Here is a 22,163-nt window from a genome sequence, read left to right as displayed (position 1 = left end):
AACAGTGCCTGGTACACTGTATATGCTATAAAAGCAAATGCTTAAATTATTAAGAATTTTTTCAAAAATGCCAATGCCTTATTTCTGTTGTTTATTTCATGCCTTCTCAAGGCTCTTAGGATAAATTCTAGGTTCTGAACAAGGTCTCTAAGTTCTCCACCCTCTGCACCCTGCTACTTCAAGGCTCATTTTTTGATACCCCTTCCTTATAGTACCCTATGCTCTCTCCAGCTAGTCAAGTAATTGGCATTTCTTCAACTGCAAGGTACCCACCAAACTCAGAAAAAGCCATTGTCCCTGCCTACAATGCTCACCCCATGCTGCCCACATGGCAATTTCCTACCCACTGATTCAGCTCCCAGTCATTTCCCTAGGCTGACTTTACTGCTGTCTTAAATGAATGAATGAATAAAGTAGATACTTAAGACTTTGTTTGGCTTCTGTGATTCTAGAAATAGTATATCCAAGGAAACATTAATTTTTTTTTTAACATTATCTCTACTTCCCCTGGTCACACTTCTTACCCATCCTGATAAGTTCTTGCTTACACAGAGAAGAATTCACTGTAAAGGACATATAAAGAAACAGAAACAGTGCATTTCTGATCATTTAAGGCACATTCTGCACATTTTCCAAATAAATGTCCTTGGAGATGGTCACTGATTTCAAAGGTGAGGTAAGATACAGACATGTTTCGTTTTATTGTTTGCCCCTTTATTGCCATTCACAGATGTTTTTCTTTTTAACAAATTAAAGGTTTGTGGCGACCCTGAGTTGAGCAAGTCTAGCAGCGCCATTTCTCCAGCAGCATATGCTCACTTCATGTCTCTGTCACGTTTCGTTAGTTCTCGAAACATTTCAAAACTTTTTCATTATAATTATATTTGTTATGGTGATCTGTGGTCGCTGATTTTTGATGTTACTGTTGCAAAAAGATTACAACTTACTGAAGGCACAGATGATGGTTAGCATTTTTTAGCAATAAAGTGTTTTTTAATTAAGGTCTGTATATATATTTTAGACATGATGCTATCACACTCTTAACAGACTAGGGTATAGTGTAACATAACTTTTATATACACCAGGAAACCATAAAATTTGTGTGATATTTGCTTCATTGTAGTGGTCTGAAACCAAGTCTGCAAAATCTCCCAGATATGCCTGTATTAAAAATAAAAGCATGTGAAAGACGTTCCGAGTTCTCTTGAGAAATGTGCTAATTACAAAATATTCCCATGATAAATTTAGTTAATACGCAGGAGCTCAGTGTTGACCTGGGAGAATAAAAAAGCCATTTGACCTTCCATGAAATAGATGTCCCAGGCCCCTTTCTCAGATCAAGCTCAAAGCTAGATGCTTGAAAGCATGAACTGGTATGGGGTCTGGACAACAATATTTTTAAAATGCTCCTCTGCTGGGTGCAATGTGACGTCAAGTCTGAAAAGGGATGCTTTCAGAGCTGGGTCCTGAACACCCGAGTGCTGTCTTACCATCCTCATTGCCTGTGATCAATGTCATGAGACTTTTGGGGCCAACATTTGAATGATATTTTAATGTTCTGTCTCCTCCAAAAATAATTGCTTCTTGGATCTACACCTTTGGATTCTGCACACAGGAAACCCACTGTCACAAAGTGAGCAAATGACACAGGTTAGGCAAGAAGAGGGCTTTGCTTCGGCTTACCCGGGGATTCCTCCAGATTCAAGTTTGTTCGCAATGTCCACATCCCAAGACCAGACATCAAACTGCCACTTCCGCAGGCCCAACACGCCACACAGCACGGAGCCCGAGTGGATTCCGATCCGCATGTCAATGTCGTGCTTCGTCCTTGACCGCACGTACCTGTCGACACAGGTGAATGGAGCAACTCGTGTAAAAGTATTATTTATTTCATCATTGTCTTTTACAATCTGTATCCCATGTATGTTTTATAGTGTATGCTTTAAAGTGCATGACTATAATGATAGAGTAAATAATTTCCAAGTTATTATAATCATTTTTGATAAAGAGAGGGGATGAAAATATTCAGAAACCCCTGGCCTATAAGATAACATGGAAAATTCTTAGCCTGACACATAAAATCCTCATGATCTGTCCTGTGCTTCCACTATTAGTCTCATTTGTCATGCACACGCTGGACTCCAGCCATCCAAACTCCAAGCCACTGCCGAGCCCTGGGTCCAGGGTGCTCCCTCAGTCTGGAAGGTCCATTCCCTCATACTAAGGACTATGTGGTTGCTTATCCCATATAAAGGAACTGTAGGGAAATGAAAGGATTTGCCGGTGGCCACATAGCTGGTAAGCAGGATAAACTGGGGCTGCTGTGTTTTTAGACCTCATCCTCTTTGCAACATAGGTACTGTATGTGGTGTGTGACTCTGGGCAGATAGCTTAATCTGACCCAGAGTTTCAGTGGCTGTAAAACAAAGCTCTAGCTGGTTGCTTCACTTACAGAGCCTTTGTGATCCCCAAAGGAGACAATGGATGTTAAAGCGCTTTGCCAGCTAATTGTGAGGGACTATTGAACAGCACACCGTACTAAAGCCATTAGGTAATTAACATTATGCAGGGAATGTACTGGAACATCTTAATGAAAAGACATTTAGATTTTTGATTTTCTCCTACAAAACAAAAATCATAATAAGAAGACAAAAATTTTTATTGCATTTTTGTCTCTTTCTTTTTTGTTGTGTCTAGAATTTGTCTTAAATAAAAGAATGAAATTATGTAAAAGTAATGAATAATTTACAGACAGTGATCCTCTTTGGAAAGGCTACCCGGTGGTTGCACAGGACTGTAGTGAACACACACTATGGGCTTCAAGATCAGCTCTTGAGGGGCAGGGGAACTTTGAGCATTCTTGAAGCTAAAGGAGAAGACTTCTGCTCTGAGTTACAAGTCCTGCTCAGGTTTTCCAAAGTAGTGCCCTACCGATGCTCTGCTATGCCTCACAGCCACAAATAAAGAGAAAAACATCATTTGTCTCATAAACATCAGCACCTTCTCCTTCTGTTCCACACACTCTGAGTTTCTGGAGGGCAGGGCTACTTTCTTTCATTTCCACATGTCTGGCACTTAGCACGGTGCTGGTCACACGGCGCTGGGCACACGGCGCTCACAAGTGTTTACTGAATTAACAGACAAAGCTCAAAGACTTTCCTGCTCTGTAGCCCCTTGCTGTCCCACGATGCCTCTCAGAGTCCCAGGGGAACCACAGAGGTGCCTTTGGCTCTGCTAGCTGGGGAGTAAAGAGACCTTTCACATCACCCCCCTTCAGTTAAAGCAGCTTTGCTCTCATCTGTTTTCAGGGAGGGCTTCTAAGACTTCTTTTAAACAAAGAATCCACTTAAGTATTACTATTATTTTTTGTAGCTCAAGATCAAGCTGGGATCCAATAATGCAACAGTTAACCAACGAAAGAGTGAAGATGTTATTTCTTCTAATTAAACTAGTAAAGAGGAGGGCTTGTTATATGGTAAGAGATGAAGAACCTTAGGAATTCCCTTTTAATTGAAATGCTTCAAACGGTTCTTATTGTTAGTCAATTACTCAATCCATAGGAGGTGCGGGAGGAACGACAGGAAGCATAAGCTAGTGGCTGTCATGAATCTGTAGATGAGACTTTCTCCACTGGTAAATAAATGGATGAATGAGACAGACACGAGCAGAGGAGCCGATTGCTACTGTGGGATGAAGAGCACCCAGCTCCTCAGCTGTAGGCGCAGAGACTGGAGTTCTGGAGCCAAGGGAGTAAATTTCTCCCTGTAAAACGGGGACGCCACGGGCTCCTCAAAGCAAGTCACTCTCAGCACCACCAAGGGGCATGAAGTCTGCATTAAAGCAGGCCTGGATGTGACGCTGAGTTTTTAACTTAACTAGCTGTGGGCCTCATGCTAGTTACCCTGCTCTCTGAGCCCCAGTTTTCTTAGGTGCAATGAGAAAGAGAACTAGTCTTCTGCAGAGTTGTTAGGATGGTTTATAAAATCATGTATACAAAGCTGGTGCGATGTGAACACTCAAAAATAGTAGCTTCTACTAATTTTCATTAGTAATGATAACTTATAATTATACAATAATTATATAGGTTGAATCAGACCAAAAAATTATGGATTGATCACACTATCCTTTCATGCTAAGATTATGCCTGCAGTTGCTCTATTTACATCAAAATAACTTCAACCAACCCATTTAATACATCAAGTGGCAATTCTCAGGCAGGCATTGGTTCAGAATGGATGAATGAATTTATGATGTAGTAATAGCTGAGTGATTGGGTCTCAGCTACCTGGATGAAACAGTACCCTTGAACATTCCAGAAAAAAGGACTAACAAGGGAGTTAGTTATGGAGGTCAACTACGCAGGGTTTTCTGTGCAAGGGTCAGGTCTTTGCAATAACCCCGTGTGTCATTACCAGCATCATTTTACAAATGAGGACACTGAGTTTCAAGAAATTCCTTTCTTCACATCACACATATGTAGGTGGGATAGCTGGAGTTTCATCCCAGGCGTGTGAACCTAAACTCACTGGTCTATTTCCACCCTGCATGGCTTAGCTGGAAAAAGGAGCCATGCTCAGGGGTACATGATCTGGCTCTGCCCAATAGATGGATGGCACAGTGTCTGCCTGTTAATTCCAAAGGTCAGCAGACTTATAACAAGCTCCCTTCTGTAGACTCCAGAGTTCACTGGGGGTACCTCAGGGGTCAGTCGCTGTACAGGGGGTTTGACGCATGATGGCCATGGAGCCTGACTTTGCCTTCAACCATGATCCATTCTATAGCCTTTCCTGGACTTCAGAGTCAGAGTGCCTTACAAGTCAGGGGGCCCAACTACTTCTTAAAAAGTTGGAAAGCCACCATGTCTTATCCTAGCAGGGAAGTTGCAGTTTCACAAAGTGTTTTATTCTGATGCCCACCACAATTCTGATGGATAGATACCGATAAGCATGATAAATTTCCATTTTACAGATGAAGGAACTGAGGCTCCAAGAGAATTAGGATATATCTGTTACCTCTTCTACCTTTTATCTTCATGATCTCATTTCATTCTCACAACCACCCTATGCTACAGTTACAATCCATTTATCTCATTCGTTCACGCACTCAACAAACATCTCTTGAAGACGTCTGCAGATATAAGCAGTGAACCAAATAGACAAATTAGAAAATCAGTTCCTGTTACTTCCTGAGCTCACATTAGGATGATGTATCCCTATTTCATAGCTAAGGAGGCTGGAGCAGAGAGAGGAGTCACTTGCTCAAGGTCAGGAAGTAATACGTCCAGATCAGACCTCACAATGCAGGCTGCCAGCTGAGAGCTCTTTGGGCACCTTGCGGCTGCTTGCAGTCCCTTCAGCATTACCTTCCTGATCTAGGGGTGGAATGGTAATGGGAGGACCTAGTACAGCATTCCTGTTCAAAAACAGCGTGGCCCTAGTCAGAGAAAAGCAAGAGAAACAATCCAGCCATCCATCTTCCACACAGAGCTCTATGTCCTCTCTCTCTCTGCAAAAATAGATTTTTAAAAAACTGAGATTGACTTATAGTTTGCCTATATATATGATTGGTCAATACTGATTTCTAATAAAGTAATACTTGATTTTAAAAACTGAGGTTGCCCTAAATGATGTGTATATATGTGGGTGTGTGTGGGGTGTGTGTGTGTGTACTGTACAATGCGCATTTCTTTAAACTCACAAGCATTTTCTTATGCCAGTGAACATTAATGTAAACCGTGGTGCTTCATGGTTACTCATTTCCCTTTTTGTAATATGCCAAAATTTATCTCCCCATTTCCCTGTCTTTGGACATTTAGGGAGTCAGACGAACATGCCTCGGGGTCTTTGCCTTGCTGCTGTGTGTCACTGGCCGGAAGTAATTTATCTTATCAGAGTTTCCGGTTCCTCCTCGGACAGTTGGCGGAAGTAACAGCAGTTTGCCCACAAGGCTGTTGTTATTAGGTGAGGTGAGTCAGGAAGGTTATTCAGTATAGTGTCTGGCACATGGTAAGCATTCAGTTCATATTAGTTTATCAGTTATAATTACCAAATATATTCGATCTTCATCATGATAAACAATTTTGCAAAAAGAATCCTTGTTCATGTATTAAAGATGACTCTAATTACTGCATTTTAAAGAGGAGGGCAGCCTTATGGATGCTGTAGTCAATGACATTTCAGAGAAAGGTGAGAAAGGAGGTTTGGGGAGGAAAAAAAGAGACAGAAACCAAGAGAGGGATAGAGAGAGAGAGAGAGAGAGAGATGGAGAGAGATGGAGAGAGAGAGAGAGGGAGAAATGGAAGCAAAGGAAGGAGGGAAGGAAAAAAGAGCAAAAAAGAACCACAAGACAGAGAAAGAAGGAGGAAGAGATGCTGGAGGTTTGGGTACTCTTGCCTAAAGTGAGGGAAACAAAACAACCCCTGATTTTCATTCCTTGTCCTGCCGTGTTGCTTGGCAGCACAACCCTGCCACAAGGATTAAGACCTTTGCTCCAATTAACCGTTGGGGACCAGCCAGATCCTGCTTGACATTCGGGTATCATTCTATGCCTTTTTAGCAACTGCCCTGAAAAGACCAGGCTCTGTAATTTTCATTAAGATTCATCAGGAAAGCCTTTGTAGATCATTAACAAAGATACTGCATATAACAGATCCCACCGTTAACTCTAGTGTCGTCTCAGCTATCAAGCCTCCCCAGAACAGACCCAGGGCGTGTGAAGAGGAGCCACCTGGAGCCACTTTTCAGTCTACTTAATGGAACTGTTATCTAAGCCTATTTTAATTAACTTAATTTTATGGACAGACATGCATGAGGTGGTATTAAATGCTTCATTAGAAATAAAGTTACATTCAATCACCTTTTTTCAGCCATTCATCTAGCTAACACGAAGCTTCTAAAATCCAGTGTTTTTTCATGGAATGAATTTATTAAGGGGCTTGATTAAGGCTTATTATCTTGTTATTGTCTGGTGTTTACTGACTTTTCTCCCCTCTCAGTGTCAGTTCTGCTAATTTATTAGGGATGTATGTGAGATCTCCAAGGCTATACCTTGATCCTTTGGGTATCGATGGCAGATTTCAGGCACCCAAAGCAATTGCAGGAATCTGGAGCTGGGAGATGGGATACCACAATGGTTAAGACCAATGGCTTTGGGGTCAAATGGTTCTGGATTGGCACCCTTGTTCTGCCACCCACTAGTTGTGTGATTTTGCACAATTACACAAACTCCGTAAGCTCCAGTTTCCTCATCGGTGAAGTAGAAGCCTAATTCCAGAGCTTCAGTGAGTCAGGATGTACCCGTGTAGCTGTACTGGGTGTTTATGGCTAGCATCCATCCTGGTTGACTTTCCTGCGTATTCTGAGTCAGGGCTATGGCCATACTAGTTGTTCAGTATTATGCTCTCCACCTCTATCTAACTCCTAGGATTGTTGTAAGGATTTAATGAGCTAATGCATGTAAAACACTTGGTCCATGGCATATAGTAGGTGTTCATTAAGCCCCAGATATTTTTATTATGATTATTTTACTAGACTAGAAGCCCTAAGAAATGAATAGATTTCTGTAACTTAACAGTCAAAATTTCCAGTGTCCAAACTCAGCCCTAATTACAAGATTCTATTAAGCGTTTCTGTGGTGGTAAGACACATGTCACCTACTTAAATTTTCAATACTCTTAATTTTGGATCTTATGATTCCCACTTCACAGACGAGGCCATGCAAGCTCTGAGAAGTTAAGTCACGTTTGTCCACAGCCGCACACCTAGTAACGGGAGAAGCAAGAACTAGATTATGCCTGCTGACTGCAGGTCAAGGGCCAGCTCCATTCACTCAGCATGTCCCCATATGTCAACTCGTGGTGCAACAGTCATTCTTTCTGGGAACAACTGTACATCCAGCAACAAACTCTGTCTTTAGCAAAGTGGAATCCTGTCCAAAATTCTTCAAGTATTGTCAGTTGATGAGTGAAGTTCACTATAATGCTAAATATCTGATTTAATTTAAACTTCGATGTCACACGTCGTCCCTTGGAAGACCCTCAAGGTCTCAGCTTTAGAGTATTAGAACCCATCCTTATTTCACTGCTATTGCTCTATTTCAGATCCTTACTTCTCTTGCTTGGACTGTTACAAAAATATCTCCCAGCGAGTTTCCTTCCCCCCTGGCCTCTGCTTTCTCTCATCCAGAGTCAACTGGAGAGAAAGTTATCCATCTCCATGGTTACCTTCCTCGTGCCCAGATCGGAACATGATACATCCCTAATTCAAGTGTCAGTGACTTCCCATTGCCTGAGAGATAAAGGCCCTGTATGTCTTACAAGGTCACCAACTATCCGTGACTAACCCCATCAACTGAACTTAGAATTGTAGTGATCGCCAAAGCCTGCTTCCAATCCATAACACACACACATACACACAGACACACATAGACACACATAGACATACTCAAACAACCATACGTATACACACACATAACCAGACATATATGTGCACACACATATTCACGCATATACACCCGCACATCTGCACACAAGCACATACACAAACACACATACACACCATAAGCACACACATGCACACTGCATATACACACAGCACACATGTGCACAACACAATACATGTATATAAGCATATACACACATGTGCACACACATGTGGCTTTTATTCTTAATAGCTAGAATAGCATATTCTTCATGCCTTTGTTTTTAGGAAAAAAATCTTTGGATCTGGGTCAAAAGGACCTCTGTGGAGATACCTCAGTAAAGGCAACAGATGGGGAAGAGGTTTCCCTCACGCTTGTCCTTCTGACTCTCTTGACTCTAGTTCCCTTGTGAAACCTGCAGGTGCTCTAACCAGTGGCAGCTACTCCCAGCCTTCCCTGATTCCAGCACCCTCTCCCTACTCGTCTGTGACTGGAGGAGAATCTCCACCACACATTTGCAGCACTTGGTGAATAAGGGATCAGTGTCATTTTGAGTGTGGGTCTGCCATTTGTGCAAGAATTATAAATCTCACCTGAACAGAGAGACTACTGATGCGGCTGGGACCCAGAGGGATCCAGGTACTGTCTCACCATCAGAGCACCAGCCTCTCCCTGCCTGTCTGGACTCTGGGAACTGGCGTTGCGATTCTAACTACTTGAGGAAATGCCAGACAAGGGGATGGGAGATACTCTGACAAGGTGGAGGCAATACCTCAATAGGGATCCATCTCTGATGACAAATGTACAGGGTGGCCATCAAGTCTGGGGACAGTGGTCAATATGATTTATTGACATTATATTACAACATATGCAATATCACATTATGCATGATTTCAGACTTGATGGCTTCTTTGGAGTTTCCCAGTTGGAATAAATGCCTTTGGGGCTGAATAAAGAATTGCATCTTGTGTAAGTGGTAGTTAGTTAAGATGTTTGACTTTTTGGTAAAACTACGTAGCTGAGATTCTCTTCTATACACACTGAGGTGCGAATATTATCTGCTGGTCACCCCCCAGAATGCAATACTTGACAGGAAGAATGGAAACTCCAGAAGTCTGAGTTAATTGCAACCAAGGCTTGCCTAATTCCAGAGCTCTTGCTTATTTCTCTGCACCATGCTTTGTTGGTAACTGGAAGAATTAATGCTGGGCCTCAAGTCACCTACAGTATAATCAAGAAGTTGTTGGCATATTAATAGACTCTGACTAATGCAGTTAAAAAATATCCTACTGAATTGTCTAATTTTAAAGAAGTAAAAGCAGCACTTAATAAACTAACAAAAGAAAGCCCATGAACCACCGCAACCCATCCAAATCTCACTTCTCAGTGTCCCACTCCAAATCTTCAGAAGGGAGGCCTTAAGTTGGATAAAGTGGTCAGAAGGGATAAGGTTCTCTCCAGAAGGATAAATGATAATGTTCTAAGAATCTTAAGGCATTTTGATAATCAGTGTTCACTTCTGCAATGCAATCTCCGTAGCGTATTTTCTGCTTAAGCTTAAGATAGAAACTCCTATGGAAAATATGTGGATGAATGGGTAAAGAAGAAATTATTTCTCTTTCTCTCTCCACACACACACACACACGCACACACACACACACACACACACACACACACACACACACACACAGGAATATTATTCAGCTTTAAAAAAAAGGAAATCGTGCCATTTGTAAGAACATGGATAAATGTGGAAGGCATTATGCTAAGTGAAATAAGCCAGACAGAGAAAGACAAATACTCTATGGTATCACTTATATGTGAAACCTAATAAAAAGTTGCACTGATAGAAATAGAGAGTAGAGAGGTGGTTGTCAGAGGCTGGGGGCTTGGAGGCTGGTGGGGAAATGAGGAGATGTTGGCCAAAGGGTACAAACTTTCATTTTAAGATGAATAGGTTCTGAGATTCTAATGTATAGCATGGTGACTATAGTTAATAATATTTATTGTATATTTGAAATTTGCTGAGAGTAGATGTTAAACATTCTCACCAAAAACAGATAACTGTGAGCTGATGGAAGTGTTCATTAACTTGATTGCAGTAATCATTAAAAAATGTATACATAAAAAAGAAAAAAAGAAAAAATGCATACATATACAAATTATCACATTGTACACTTTAAATATACACAATTTTATTTGCCAATTATATATCAATAAAAATTGAAAGGAAGGAAGGAAGAAACAAAAGAAGAAAGAGTCTGCGGAAAGTTTTGCTACTTAAACTTGGTTTTTATGTGGTTGATAAATCACAGATTTTCAGAACTGACAGATATTGGTCTAGTCCAATCTCCTCATTTCATATACAAACAAATTGAAGTGGTCTCTCTAAGGGGCACCCAGAGGCAAGAGAAGGACTCCCTGGTGACCTGTTCATCACTGTATTTCCAGGGCTTAGCACAATGTCTGACACATGGTAGAACTCAACACGTTACTTGTTGACTGACATTCTGACTGACAGAGTAGAGTTCACAAACCCAATAAGCTGTAGAGCTGGTACAAGATATTGGGCCTTCTGGGCGTTGATCCGTCCCATTGCCTCCCCTGAAACCAGTCAACATGTTATCACAGTTCATACTAGTTTTCAGGGCAAGACCCTCAAGTGTCCAGATAACAGCTGAGAAGCACCTGCAGCCTTTTCTGTCTTTCAAAGGCTGACCAAAGGAGAACTCTGGATGGGAACTGGTGGGCTCCTCTCTCCACAGTCCCTACTAGAGGAAACTTCTGCATCTCTGTCACAGAGGGAGCAATGGCAGAGTGGACATCTCCAGTCTCTCTCTCTCCTCCTGCCTACTTGGTCTTGGGGTTAGAGATGGTTGGACTTTCATCATACACCCAAACACCTCACTGCCTTGACTGGGCCCTGGTCATGGGTTGGTCCCAGAGGTGGGACACTGAGGGCCTGCCAGGGTGGCATCTCTGCCCACTAGGAGTCTGATTTCAGGCTGATTGTTGAAATGATGGATGTCACATCAATGGAACAGGATCATATTTAGGGAAAGGGCTCCTGTGCCCTCTTCTTAATTACAAGACTACACAGCCCTTCCCAATGTCAACAGACCTCTGCTTGAAACCTGAATAAAGTCAAGGATCTGTCAGGAAATAGAAGATTCAGGCTGTTCTAGTGTTGGCCATGGTCAGGTTCTACACAGAGAGCCTCCGATTCATTAAATTCCTCCTGCCTATTCCGGGAGTGGTCTTGGGAACCAGCAGGCAAGCTGAGCTTACAGTGGAGGGGGTGTGTGATAGTTGCGGGTGCAAGAGTTGTTGACCCTGCTGACCTTTAATCCAGACTGACACACCCAAAAATCACACCCACATCTGGTAGACCGTGCAACCAAGGTGTGAGTTCATAGTGAGAGTCTTCTGGCCTGTTTCTAACAATACTCTTCATTCCTTATAAAATGAAGACATAAGCCATGCAGATTTCTGCCCATGTATCCTCTGGATACTGCCTTTGCTGTGGTTGTGGGAGGATGTGATACTTGGAGGATCTGCAAACATTCTGGAACCTCGAGAAGAGCTTTGACAATGCTGAGCTTCTGTCCCAAAGCCCTAAACAGTCTAGTTCCAAAGTTCCTTGACCTCAGTAACTCATCCTCCTTTGATTAAGTGTCTATTTGTCAGCTATAGTGATCAAAGTCAAAAGCACTTGTCACACACCCATGAAGACACCCCTGGTTGCCCTTCAGTTATTCCTCTTGGCCTTAGGATAAAATGCAACCCTTTAACGTGGCTGAGAAGGCCCTGCAGGCTCTGGCTGCTCCTTGGCTGCAGGCCACCTGTCACCACCTTTCCCACCCCAGGCTTCACCAGCTATCATTGCACCACATCCTGAATTCTGCAGATGGCCACCCTCTCTTCCAAGTTCTCCATCCTACCTCCAGGATCTGCTGTCTTACTTTTCAGGTAACAGCTTAGACAGCTGAACTCTGGAAAACCTTCCCTATCACCCCAGACTACACTAACTGTTGCTTCTCAATTGCCCCCAAGCATGCTGGCTGAGTCATCTCGGAGCACACTGGACCATGTTGGGATGGTCTGTGCACTTCTCTCTCCCACTGTACTGTAATCTCCCTGAAGGCAAGCACTTCGTTCATCATGTTCCTTGCTGTATCCCCCACAGGATGTTGGTAATATGAACTTTCTGCACAAATAATGGAAAGGGGGGTATAACTACAACATAATGGACACAGCATGTTCACTAATTCCTATGGGAGAACTAGGTCAAAGATAGGTCAAAGAGATAGGTCAAAGAGCTTCATCTTCCAATATATACATGACTGACCGCAAAGGATAGATGGAGTGGTTGGTCTTCCCCGTCATGCACATCGAAGACCCAGGTATTAGGGAGGAGGTGCCAAATTACCTGATAGTTTTGATCATGCTGAGGCCCATTTCAACGCAGCAGTGGGCGTGGTCCTGGCGGGGCTCGGGAAGTCCCGAAACGCAGTAGTAGCAGTCCCCCAGGATTTTAATGCGAAGGCAGTGATGCTCCTGAAAGCGAGAAGATGGGAGAGGAAAGGAGTCAGCAGACAAGTAAGTGCTTCTGAAAGGCTTGGGGAAGAGAGGGGCCAGGCCACGTGGTCTGCGCCTTGGGATCAGGAGCTCCTACCTTTGAAACGTGCTGTTCTTATCTTCCCAGGAAATTAGGGGCTGTTTGAAGGGCTCAGTGGTAGAATAGAGTCATGGGAAAACACTAGATTTTGAGCTTGACAGACATGGGGCCATATCCAGCTCTGCCATGTAGTAGCTTTCTGATCTTAACACCCATCACGTGGATGGGCCTGGCAAAGAGCCGGCGTTTGACATGGGTGTTCAGTGTTCCCCTATGATTCCTGCTCCCGCTGATGTATTTCTTCTCAGGGCACGTCCCTGAATGAACAGTTTTTTTTTTTTTTTTTTTATCAGCTGTTAGCGCAACAATAAGCAATTAAAAATATAAATCACTTAGGAGTGCCTACTGTTTCTATTCTGTCGAGTCCTTTCCCAACTAGGGTATTGACACTTTAAGAAAAGGGGGTGACTATATCTTATACATTCTTTTATTCATTTATTAATTCATTGAAACAAAAGCATCAGTTGGAAATCTATCATAAAGCAATCACTGTCCCCAACACAAAGATGATTAATAACAACCCCTATTATGCGCCATATATTAGACTGAATTAACTCTCACAAGAACCTTCTGAGGTAGGTGCAATTTTTATCCTCACTTCATAGGTGAGAAGTAGGGCACCATGGTTGGTTTGGTGGCTTTACAATCTTGAAGATGTGATTTTTATAAAGTTTCAAAGAGCAACACACACCTAGGAAACGGTGCCTACTTTTGTATTGGACAGGAATAGTCTGGGTTTTGTAGGCTGTAGAGAAAGAGAACTTGGGACAGTATAGCATAGGGGCTAAGAGCACTGGCTGAGTCCCACTGCATAGGATTAAATCCCAGACCCCCACATCCCATCTTCACTGTGTGTCTTTAGGTAAATTACTTAACCTCTGAGCCTCAATCGCCTCATCTGTAAAATGGGGAGAAGAATAGGAACTCACTGTGTGATTATGAGACTTCAGTAAGATGGTGCCTGTGAAGGCTTAGTACAAGGGCCAGCAGATGGGGCACTAAAGTAACGTTGCCTGTCTCTGTGATGCCATCTTGAACTCCTATCTTAGTTCTTTCACACCCATCTGGGACCACGGGCAGATGACTTTCCCTTTAGGTTTCCTTGGGCAGATGATTGGGACTGAATGACCTCTGAGGTACCTTCTAGATCTGAAGCCACAGGAGCCTTTGGATCTATGGCTTTGTGAGTGAGGGGCTCTCCTTGGGAGACCAGAGTCCCAGAACAGGAGGAGGAGAGTTGCAGGGATAAAGGGTCCTACTGAGATGCCAGCAGCACGGTGGATGGCTTTGCACTGCCAAGCTATAAAGCACCATGCTGGTTTCCTAATCTGATCAGGGCTTGGGACAGTATGTTTGGGTAATGAGTGAAATCACTCTCCCAATAAAAAAACAAATATCAGACAGAGAAAAGAGAATCAGAACTGGTTCTGGTGTTTCCTTGTCTGGATGAGATCTCCAGGGCCTTGCCAATCTTCGCAAATGGGCACACACGTGATCTTCAGAATCCTGATAGCATGCAAAGACATCCCATGGTTATTTCTAGGAGCTTGTGGTTCCTGTCTATTGGTTGCTTGCAGCAGCTAATTTTGCAAGAGAGCTACTGATGAGGTTTGATCAAAAAGGGAAACTCAAGACCTTCAGTTGTTTCCTCTAAGACCTCTAGAGTGGTATAACCAGAATGGAACTAGAGAGACCTGGCCCACTGATCTTGGCATTTTCCAGGTTTGGGGAGTCCATGGGACAGTTATTTAAGAAATCCCAAAGGGCCCACGGGACTGCTATAGGGTTCAATTTTGTATTTTGCCAAGGAAGTATGAAAAAACAAACAAAAATAACAAACAACACAACTGCCCACCCATCACTTTATAAAAGAAAGTGTATTTTCAACACCAAAAAAGTAAAAAGACATATTCTTAGAATAAAGGGAAGTTCTTGGCACTAAATGAAATTAATATGATAGAAACTCACTACACTGCTGTATGTTTATATGTAACATACACACATATATTCATCACATGACTACAAGATAAAACTTCCTGACATTTGTTTGCAAAGGAGCAACAGGAATCACTGATTAAATCCCTTATTCTGATTTTTCAGCAGAGAACAGGAAGGCTGGGAGGCAGGGGTTGGTGATTTCAATCAGCAGCACTTATCTGCAAATTGTCTTTGGGTTGTTGGTAGCCTGCTGTCACCGGGAGCTCTGCCTCCCTGTCGACAGTGGGGAGGGGGAGGAGGAGGGGGGAGGGAAAGGGTAGAGCAGGGGACACTTTGGTCTAAGAATCAGACATCCATGTTCTAGTCAAATCCAGCAGCTGTTTAACCTTCAGTAAGTCAGCAAAGCCTCTGATATGTGGGTTTCAATTCCCCCTACATGACACTTGTCAAAATAATCCCCTTGTCCTTAACACATAAGTAAGTATGGCCATCAATTAGCAATGACAATGACAGCTGACACCTGAAAACAGGTGTCTCCACACCCAAGGCTGCTCCTTATCTTTTCTCCTGTGAGTCTCACAATCATCCTGAACAGGGCCCCGCAGGTTTCTAGATGTGAAAATTTCAGTTTAAGAGAGATGAAAAATTTCCTGTGTTACAGATAAGCTGGCTAAAAATAATGATACGGACCATATATGACATTCAGTACCCCCAAGTCAGTGATTGTTCTGTGAAAACAGGGGTGAAAGCACTTTGGAAAAATTCAGGGAAAGGAAGAGGTATTTATTGAGCATGTACTAGGTGCCCAGCCATGTGTTAAAGGCACTATGTTGATCTTGTTTCGTCTTTGAGAGGACACACTGAGCCCCGTTCCTCTTCACAGACGGCTTCGGGAAGCGAAGGTCACACAGCAGGTGAGAGGCAGGAGGGGAATTTACAGCATGTCTGCCTGCCTCTGGGACTCGGGCGCTTTCTCTGCAAAACTGCAGCAGTTACGGCACAGTCTAGACTAGCAGACCTGACAAATATGCGTTCTGAAAGGAGATTATGTCAAATAGTTTATTACCCTTTGGAGCAGACACAGAACAACGTGGTGGAGATGTTTGTAACCCAGGGTCCATTTTTCTTCTAAACAAAAGGTGAAGTTGGCAGCCTCCTTGAAAAACTGTGGGCTGCCAATAAGTATGTATATATATAAAAAATACATAAATAAATAAAAAATATGAAAGGCCCGTCTTCTTATCTGTCAAGTTCTGTCAATTTGCAGACACATTTTTCTGATCACTTCCTGTGAGCTGTCAGATGACTTGACAGTAATATCCAAGCAACTGCTTTTTACCAGAAACTGCTTTGAAAAATTCACATTAAAAAAGCCAAGCTGCTTTGAAAAAAGGTACAGAAAAAGAAAAATAAAGTAGGGCGAGGGTCTTCATGTAAATTTTATCAAGTTAGTCTTTACAGAATCCTTTCCCTCCCGTCTTGGCTTTGATATGATAAAAATCTCGGAAAAATCCAGAGAATTTATGAAACCATATATCTAGATACCATTGATGAGATACATGCACCAAAATTGTCAAGGATGGTTACGTTTTCGGGGTGGGGTAAGATTAGTGGGATGTCTGTTTTCCGTATTGTCTCAATTGCTGATGTTTGAATTTTATGAATGATCAAGCATTGCTTTAGTAATCAGGAAAAAAAACCCCAGTAGAAATGGAAAGATAAAAGGCTCTCAGAGCAAAAAACATTAGTGCCATTAATATAAAAAAGTTATATTAAAAATCATGAGAATTTTTATTGTACTTAATCTGATTGTAATTATGCAAATTAACATATGAATATGTTGTCCTAGTAAAAATGAAACTACAGTGTTTCCTATAGTAGCCCTTCCCTCTCGGACACACAATACCCTGGAAACCTGGTCTCCTTTGCCCTCCTGAGAGGCAGCTATGTATACACACACATACACACACACACACACACATTTATATATATTTATATATGTACTATTTTCAAGCTCTTTAGCCACAAATTGATCATACTATGTTTATAGATCTGAGACACGCTTTTCCATGCAACAGCATGTTTTGAAATTCTATGTCAGTGCAGAAACAGTTACCTCATTCTTTCACATCTACTGATTAGCTTTCCACAGTGTTAGAACTGTTCCTCGTGACAATAATTTAGGTTGCTTCCAGTTTGCCAGCAGTTTGAAACATGATGGGATATGTACTAATGTCAATGTAAATGTATACTTTTAAAGCCTTAGTAATAGCATACATATTCTTCATTCCTAATTTGGAGGGGAGAGAGGTAGGTGGGGATTATTTTATTTAAAAAAAAATTAAAGATCAAAAGTTACCAGAGTTTGCCAAGGCACTAGAAAGGGTCAAAGAACACTCTGCTTTGAGCAGTCCGAACCAGAGGGCACGGAGGAATTCAATCACACTAAGAGGATCTTTAATAGAAGGCTTTGAAGTTTTTTTCCCGGCATCTTAATGATGCAGTGAATAAATTGGACAGGTACGGTGTATGATATTTACAGGCCAGTGGGCTCTGTCAGATGTCCAACATAATGACAACCTAAAGCAAAGAATTATGGCAAAGCAGAGGGAGATCATTGTAAAGCCACAGAGTTTTGATGCTAAAAGGTGCACCATAAAAGGCAAGTTTAATTCCCTCTAATACAGAAGTAAAGTCTCTGACCTACTTGGTTAAGTAATCTGCCTAAGGTTGGGGCCAAAAACGTTGAGGGTAGATTTTCTTATTCCAAGGTGAGTAGAAATTGTTTTCACTGGCAGAGTTTCTCAAACTTTCTACAGAGGTAACAGATACTGAAGCACCCGGGGTGGGTGGGTGGAGGTGGGGCAGGGGGTAGAGTGGGAGTTGCTGAGTCCTTATGGGTGCTAAGGACTTATTTTGAGCCAGCCTCGTGTATTGCTTCATTTATCCTTCATTACAGTTCTGATGGGAAACAGACTCCTCAAGGGGATTTGTACAAAGTCCACTGAAGTCCAACCCACAGTTGAAGTCCTATAAATCTGCTTGTCCGCCATGAACAGCAATACTCCTCTGACACCTTGCTCCAGCCCCTGCAATGCCGGGCGCATTGTCTAGTGGTCCAGAGCAAGCAGCTGGCCTCCGTCGGCCTGGGTCACAGATACAACACTTACTGGGGGTCTGGGCAGATTATTTTCCTTCTTTGAGTTTCAGTCACTTGTTCCGTAAAACGGGAACAATAAAGAACCTACCTTGTACGTTTGTTGAAAGAACTAAATTAGGCAATCCAGGACAAATAGGCAGTCTAGTGCAAATGTACACCAGGCAGTGTGTGAATGTTTAATATTACCAACATTAACAATAATTGTACTCCATCATATATCTGCATTTAATTTCTTTTCTTTTCTTTCTTTCCTTTCCTTTTCTTTTTTATTTTAAAGTGGAGGTACTGGGGATTGAACCCAGGACCTCGTGCATGCTAAGCATGCCCTCTACTGCTGAACTATTCCCCTCCCCCCTGCATTTAATTTGACATTCATTTTTTTCTTTAAAATCTTTCAGTAAGACTCACACTCCAGAAGAAGGACTATAGCTTCTTGCACCTGCTGGGGCCTGATGATCTGAGTACCCCCATCTGACTCCCTCTCCCCTCCCACGTATACTGTAACCAGGGTAAAATCCCAGGCTACAGGACGAAGTCCACGCTCCTTAAAATGTGGCACCATGCCCTCCGGACTTGTTTCTGCTTTCCTCTTCAGGCTCCCTTCTCACTGCAGTCTCCCGTGCCCTTTACGCTCCAGCAATCTTGAGCTTCTTATAGCTCCCCAAACAAGCAGAGCGTTTCCGCAGCTTCACACTTCCCTGCCTTTGCGCCCAGGCTCAGCCTGGGAGCTTCGCTGTGTCATCTGATGCCCAGAAAGCTCCTTCTCTTCCTCAGAGCCAGCTTGCTAATGGTCTCTTCTCTGGATGATGCTAAATCACCCCGTTCCTAACCCCAAGCACTGACTGCTCCTTCCTTCATCCACCAGGACTTCTGTGCCTTCTGCTTGCACCACACTGTCCTGCAATTTTTATGAACTTGTCTTTCCCCCTTGGCCGACTCTGAGCTTCCTGAGGGCAGGGACTGGTTTTGTCTTGCCAGAGTCTTGCACCATTGCTGGCATGTGTGAGTACATAGTAGGTGTTGGCTGAACAACTTGGGCTAAATTTTACATAGCGACCCTTTCCCTGGGTCGGTGGGGATTAATCCAGAAATTGACCTTGATCACGCCTGTCCATTCTCATTGGAGGGCCTCTGTTCATCTTAGTATTTAGAACTATAATGAAAAGTGGAATAATTATGTGTAACTGGCACCAGCCACCCTTGAGGCAAAAATAAAAAGAAATGGTATCCGTTCTTCCCCACCTTCAAATTCCTAGCCCTTCAGGTTAACCCAACTCTTCTATAAGCAGGAGACCTCAGCTTCCACCTCTTCTCCTGCTCACATCAGTTTCTTATTTAATAGTTGTCCAGTGGCTACAGGTTACAAAGCAGGGACCTAGGCAGGTCCTTGCTTATTTTTGTAGCCTCGTCTCTAACACTAGCTACCTTGAATTTTCCCTCCAGCGATGCCAAATCTCTTCTGCTTCTCCACACACACATAGTAGCATCTTTATTTTTGTTTTCCCCTCTGCATACAACGAGCTTCCCTGCCTTCTTCACCTCACTAATTGCTGGGTAACTTTTACATAATAAAATTTACCTGTTTGATAAATGTGTACAGTCATGCTCACGTACAGAGCAGTCACATCACTCCCTAAATCACCTCACCCCATGCTTCTGTGCAATCAAGCCACTCCGTCCCCCTCCAGCTCCTGGCAACCGCTTATCTCTTTCCTGTCACTGTAATTTTTGCCTTTGCTAGAATGCCTTACAAATGGAATCATAGAGTATCTAGACTCTTATGTCTGGCTTCTTTCACTTGTCCTAATGCATTTGAGATTTCGCTGGTGTTGTTGCATGTATTGGTGGTTTATTCCTTTTTATTGCCGAATAGTATTCTAGTTGCATTTGTTTTCTCCTTTTTCAGACTCAGCCTAAGAATCACTTCCTCCTGGAAGTCTTCTCTGAGCCAAGGGTTGTGTGCTGGTTTCGCGCTCCCACGGCACCCCAGACTCCCTTTCATCATAGCACACAGCACACTGTGCGTTGATTACCTCTTTAGGTAACGCTGGCTAGACTCAACTCTAAGGAGGGAAAAAGTGTGTTTTAATCGATTCCCATATTCCCAGCACAACACCTAGTAGGTGTTCAGATGCATGCATGAATGGACCTCCGCTGGAGTGAGGCAGTCTCAAAATAGGACATTTTGGCACTTTAACAATGAACTCCAACTTGACGTGGTCTCCCTTTCTCACAACAGCCTGTGAAGTTGACACTAACACACACAATTCACAAAAGAGGAAGTTAAGTCATGCCGGTTTGAATCCAAAGCCTACTCTCAGATATAGTATGACAATGATATTCCTCTGTCATGAGAGCGGTTTTAGGACTAGGAATCTGTGTTTTGATGGCAAATGTTCATCTCCTTTAACCTGTTCTCTATTTTAGCTCCTGTCAAGCCAGCAGAAAAATATAGGTAGTGTCTTGTTGGCTAAAAACAAAGCTCTTCAGTCAAACAAAATGGTGGTGGGATGGGCCAGTAGATAACCGGTTCTTGAGAACAGACTAATTCATTCCAGATGGCCGGGTCGGGCTGGGAGATTACAGGCAGCCATCATTACATGGACCAACACTGAGGCTGCAGCTGGATGGCACCTGGCCACATGCAAGCGGAACTGGAAAGCAAATGAAAAAGGACTTTGGTTTAATTGTCACTTAATCAGCTGTCTCTCACTGGGAAAATTAATCTGACAACCTCTCTTCTGAGACCTGTAAATAAGTAACATCTGTCCCTAAAATATGTGAGGGTCAGGGGTCCACACCTGGGGACAGGATGCAGAATGGTAAGGACGTGGGTGATAAAGGCTGAGTCCCTCTCTTCTCTAATTCCACATGCAGTCCCTCACTTCTGTGAAGACTGGGAGGGAATTAAATTCAACTCACATGGGCCAGTCGATCAAATCTGGCAAAGAGCTCGTTGAGCATCCTGACCAGCTCCTGAGCAGACAAGGTCGTGGAGAGGTTGGTAAATCCTTTAACATCTGCAAAAAGAATACTAGACAACAGGGAAGGGATGGGGTGGGGAGAAAGCACATTAATATTTTAATCCACCCTGGGCGACACATCACCATCCAAATAAATCAACTGTGGTCTAAGACTTTAGCTCTCCTTGCCATGGGAGTCTTGAGGAATGTCTCAGTGTTTAACAAACATCTCAGCAGGGAGTCCACCCAGAGGTTCAGGAAGGACAACGGGGCAGCGGGAAAGTCCTGTGCAGGACTTGGGGGTGTGGGCAACGCAAACAACCCAAAAGGGAATTTTCCCCTAGAAACAGATCAATTTGTGGCGGAAAGCAAAACGAAGCATTACGAATTATCTCTATGTTTTCAGAATCAACAGCAATGAGGATGTCGTGAACACAGAGCAAAATGGTCACGGGGACAACAGAATGCAAAACCGCATTATCTCTGGCCCAGTGACATGTACTCCACTCCAAATTGCAGGCACACAGAGTCGGGCACTGTTCAAAAATTGTGGAAATAAGTAGCAAACCTGGGAGGCCTCAGGCAGAATAATGAGTTACCTGAAATTCTCACATTCACTAAGAATTTCCTTTAGGTGAGGTCTAATTCTACGCACATGGCTCGCCCTAAGGATAGGAGCAACCCTTGAAAGCCTTATAAAAGCAAGGCACTGTAAGAGCACGGTCTTAGCTAACCTATCCAATTAACCTCTGGGGAAGGCATTGTTCATTTCATTGTGAAGAGGAGGAAATTGAGGCTCAGAGAGGCAGGGAAACTTGCCTAACACCCCATTAGTAGCCTGTGGCAGAGTTGGGATTGTCCGCTTGGCTGAATGGCCCAGTGAGGCACTGCCCCACTTCACCTTAACACACCACCTCAGGGACTGATACAATCGCAGGGGCACCTCTGAAAGGCAGGATGGAACACCAAAAAGGATTCCATATTTTCTTGATTCTCATGTTTTTTC

At 43.0% G+C, this 22,163-nt stretch overlaps 1 protein-coding gene across 3 annotated transcripts in view; it reads right to left on the bottom strand.

Annotated features, from left to right (window-relative positions):
* Positions 1–22,163, bottom strand: part of ADCY8 (adenylate cyclase 8) — a 188,916-nt gene that overhangs the window by 91,031 nt on the left and 75,722 nt on the right. For all 3 annotated transcript variants that reach the window (XM_031439644.2, XM_010988790.3, XM_010988791.3), the window contains exons 4-6: positions 21,117–21,228; positions 12,848–12,975; positions 1,684–1,842 (exon numbers count right to left, since the gene is read on the bottom strand). In XM_031439644.2, the coding sequence (XP_031295504.1) occupies positions 1,684–1,842; positions 12,848–12,975; positions 21,117–21,228 (399 nt within the window). The remainder of the gene's footprint in view (positions 1–1,683; positions 1,843–12,847; positions 12,976–21,116; positions 21,229–22,163) is intronic.

The sequence above is a fragment of the Camelus dromedarius genome, chromosome 20 (assembly GCF_036321535.1).
Source record: "Camelus dromedarius isolate mCamDro1 chromosome 20, mCamDro1.pat, whole genome shotgun sequence".
Taxonomy (NCBI): Eukaryota; Metazoa; Chordata; class Mammalia; order Artiodactyla; family Camelidae; genus Camelus; species Camelus dromedarius.
Note: the sequence above shows the minus strand (reverse complement) of the source record. Positions and strands in the feature narration are given on the sequence as shown.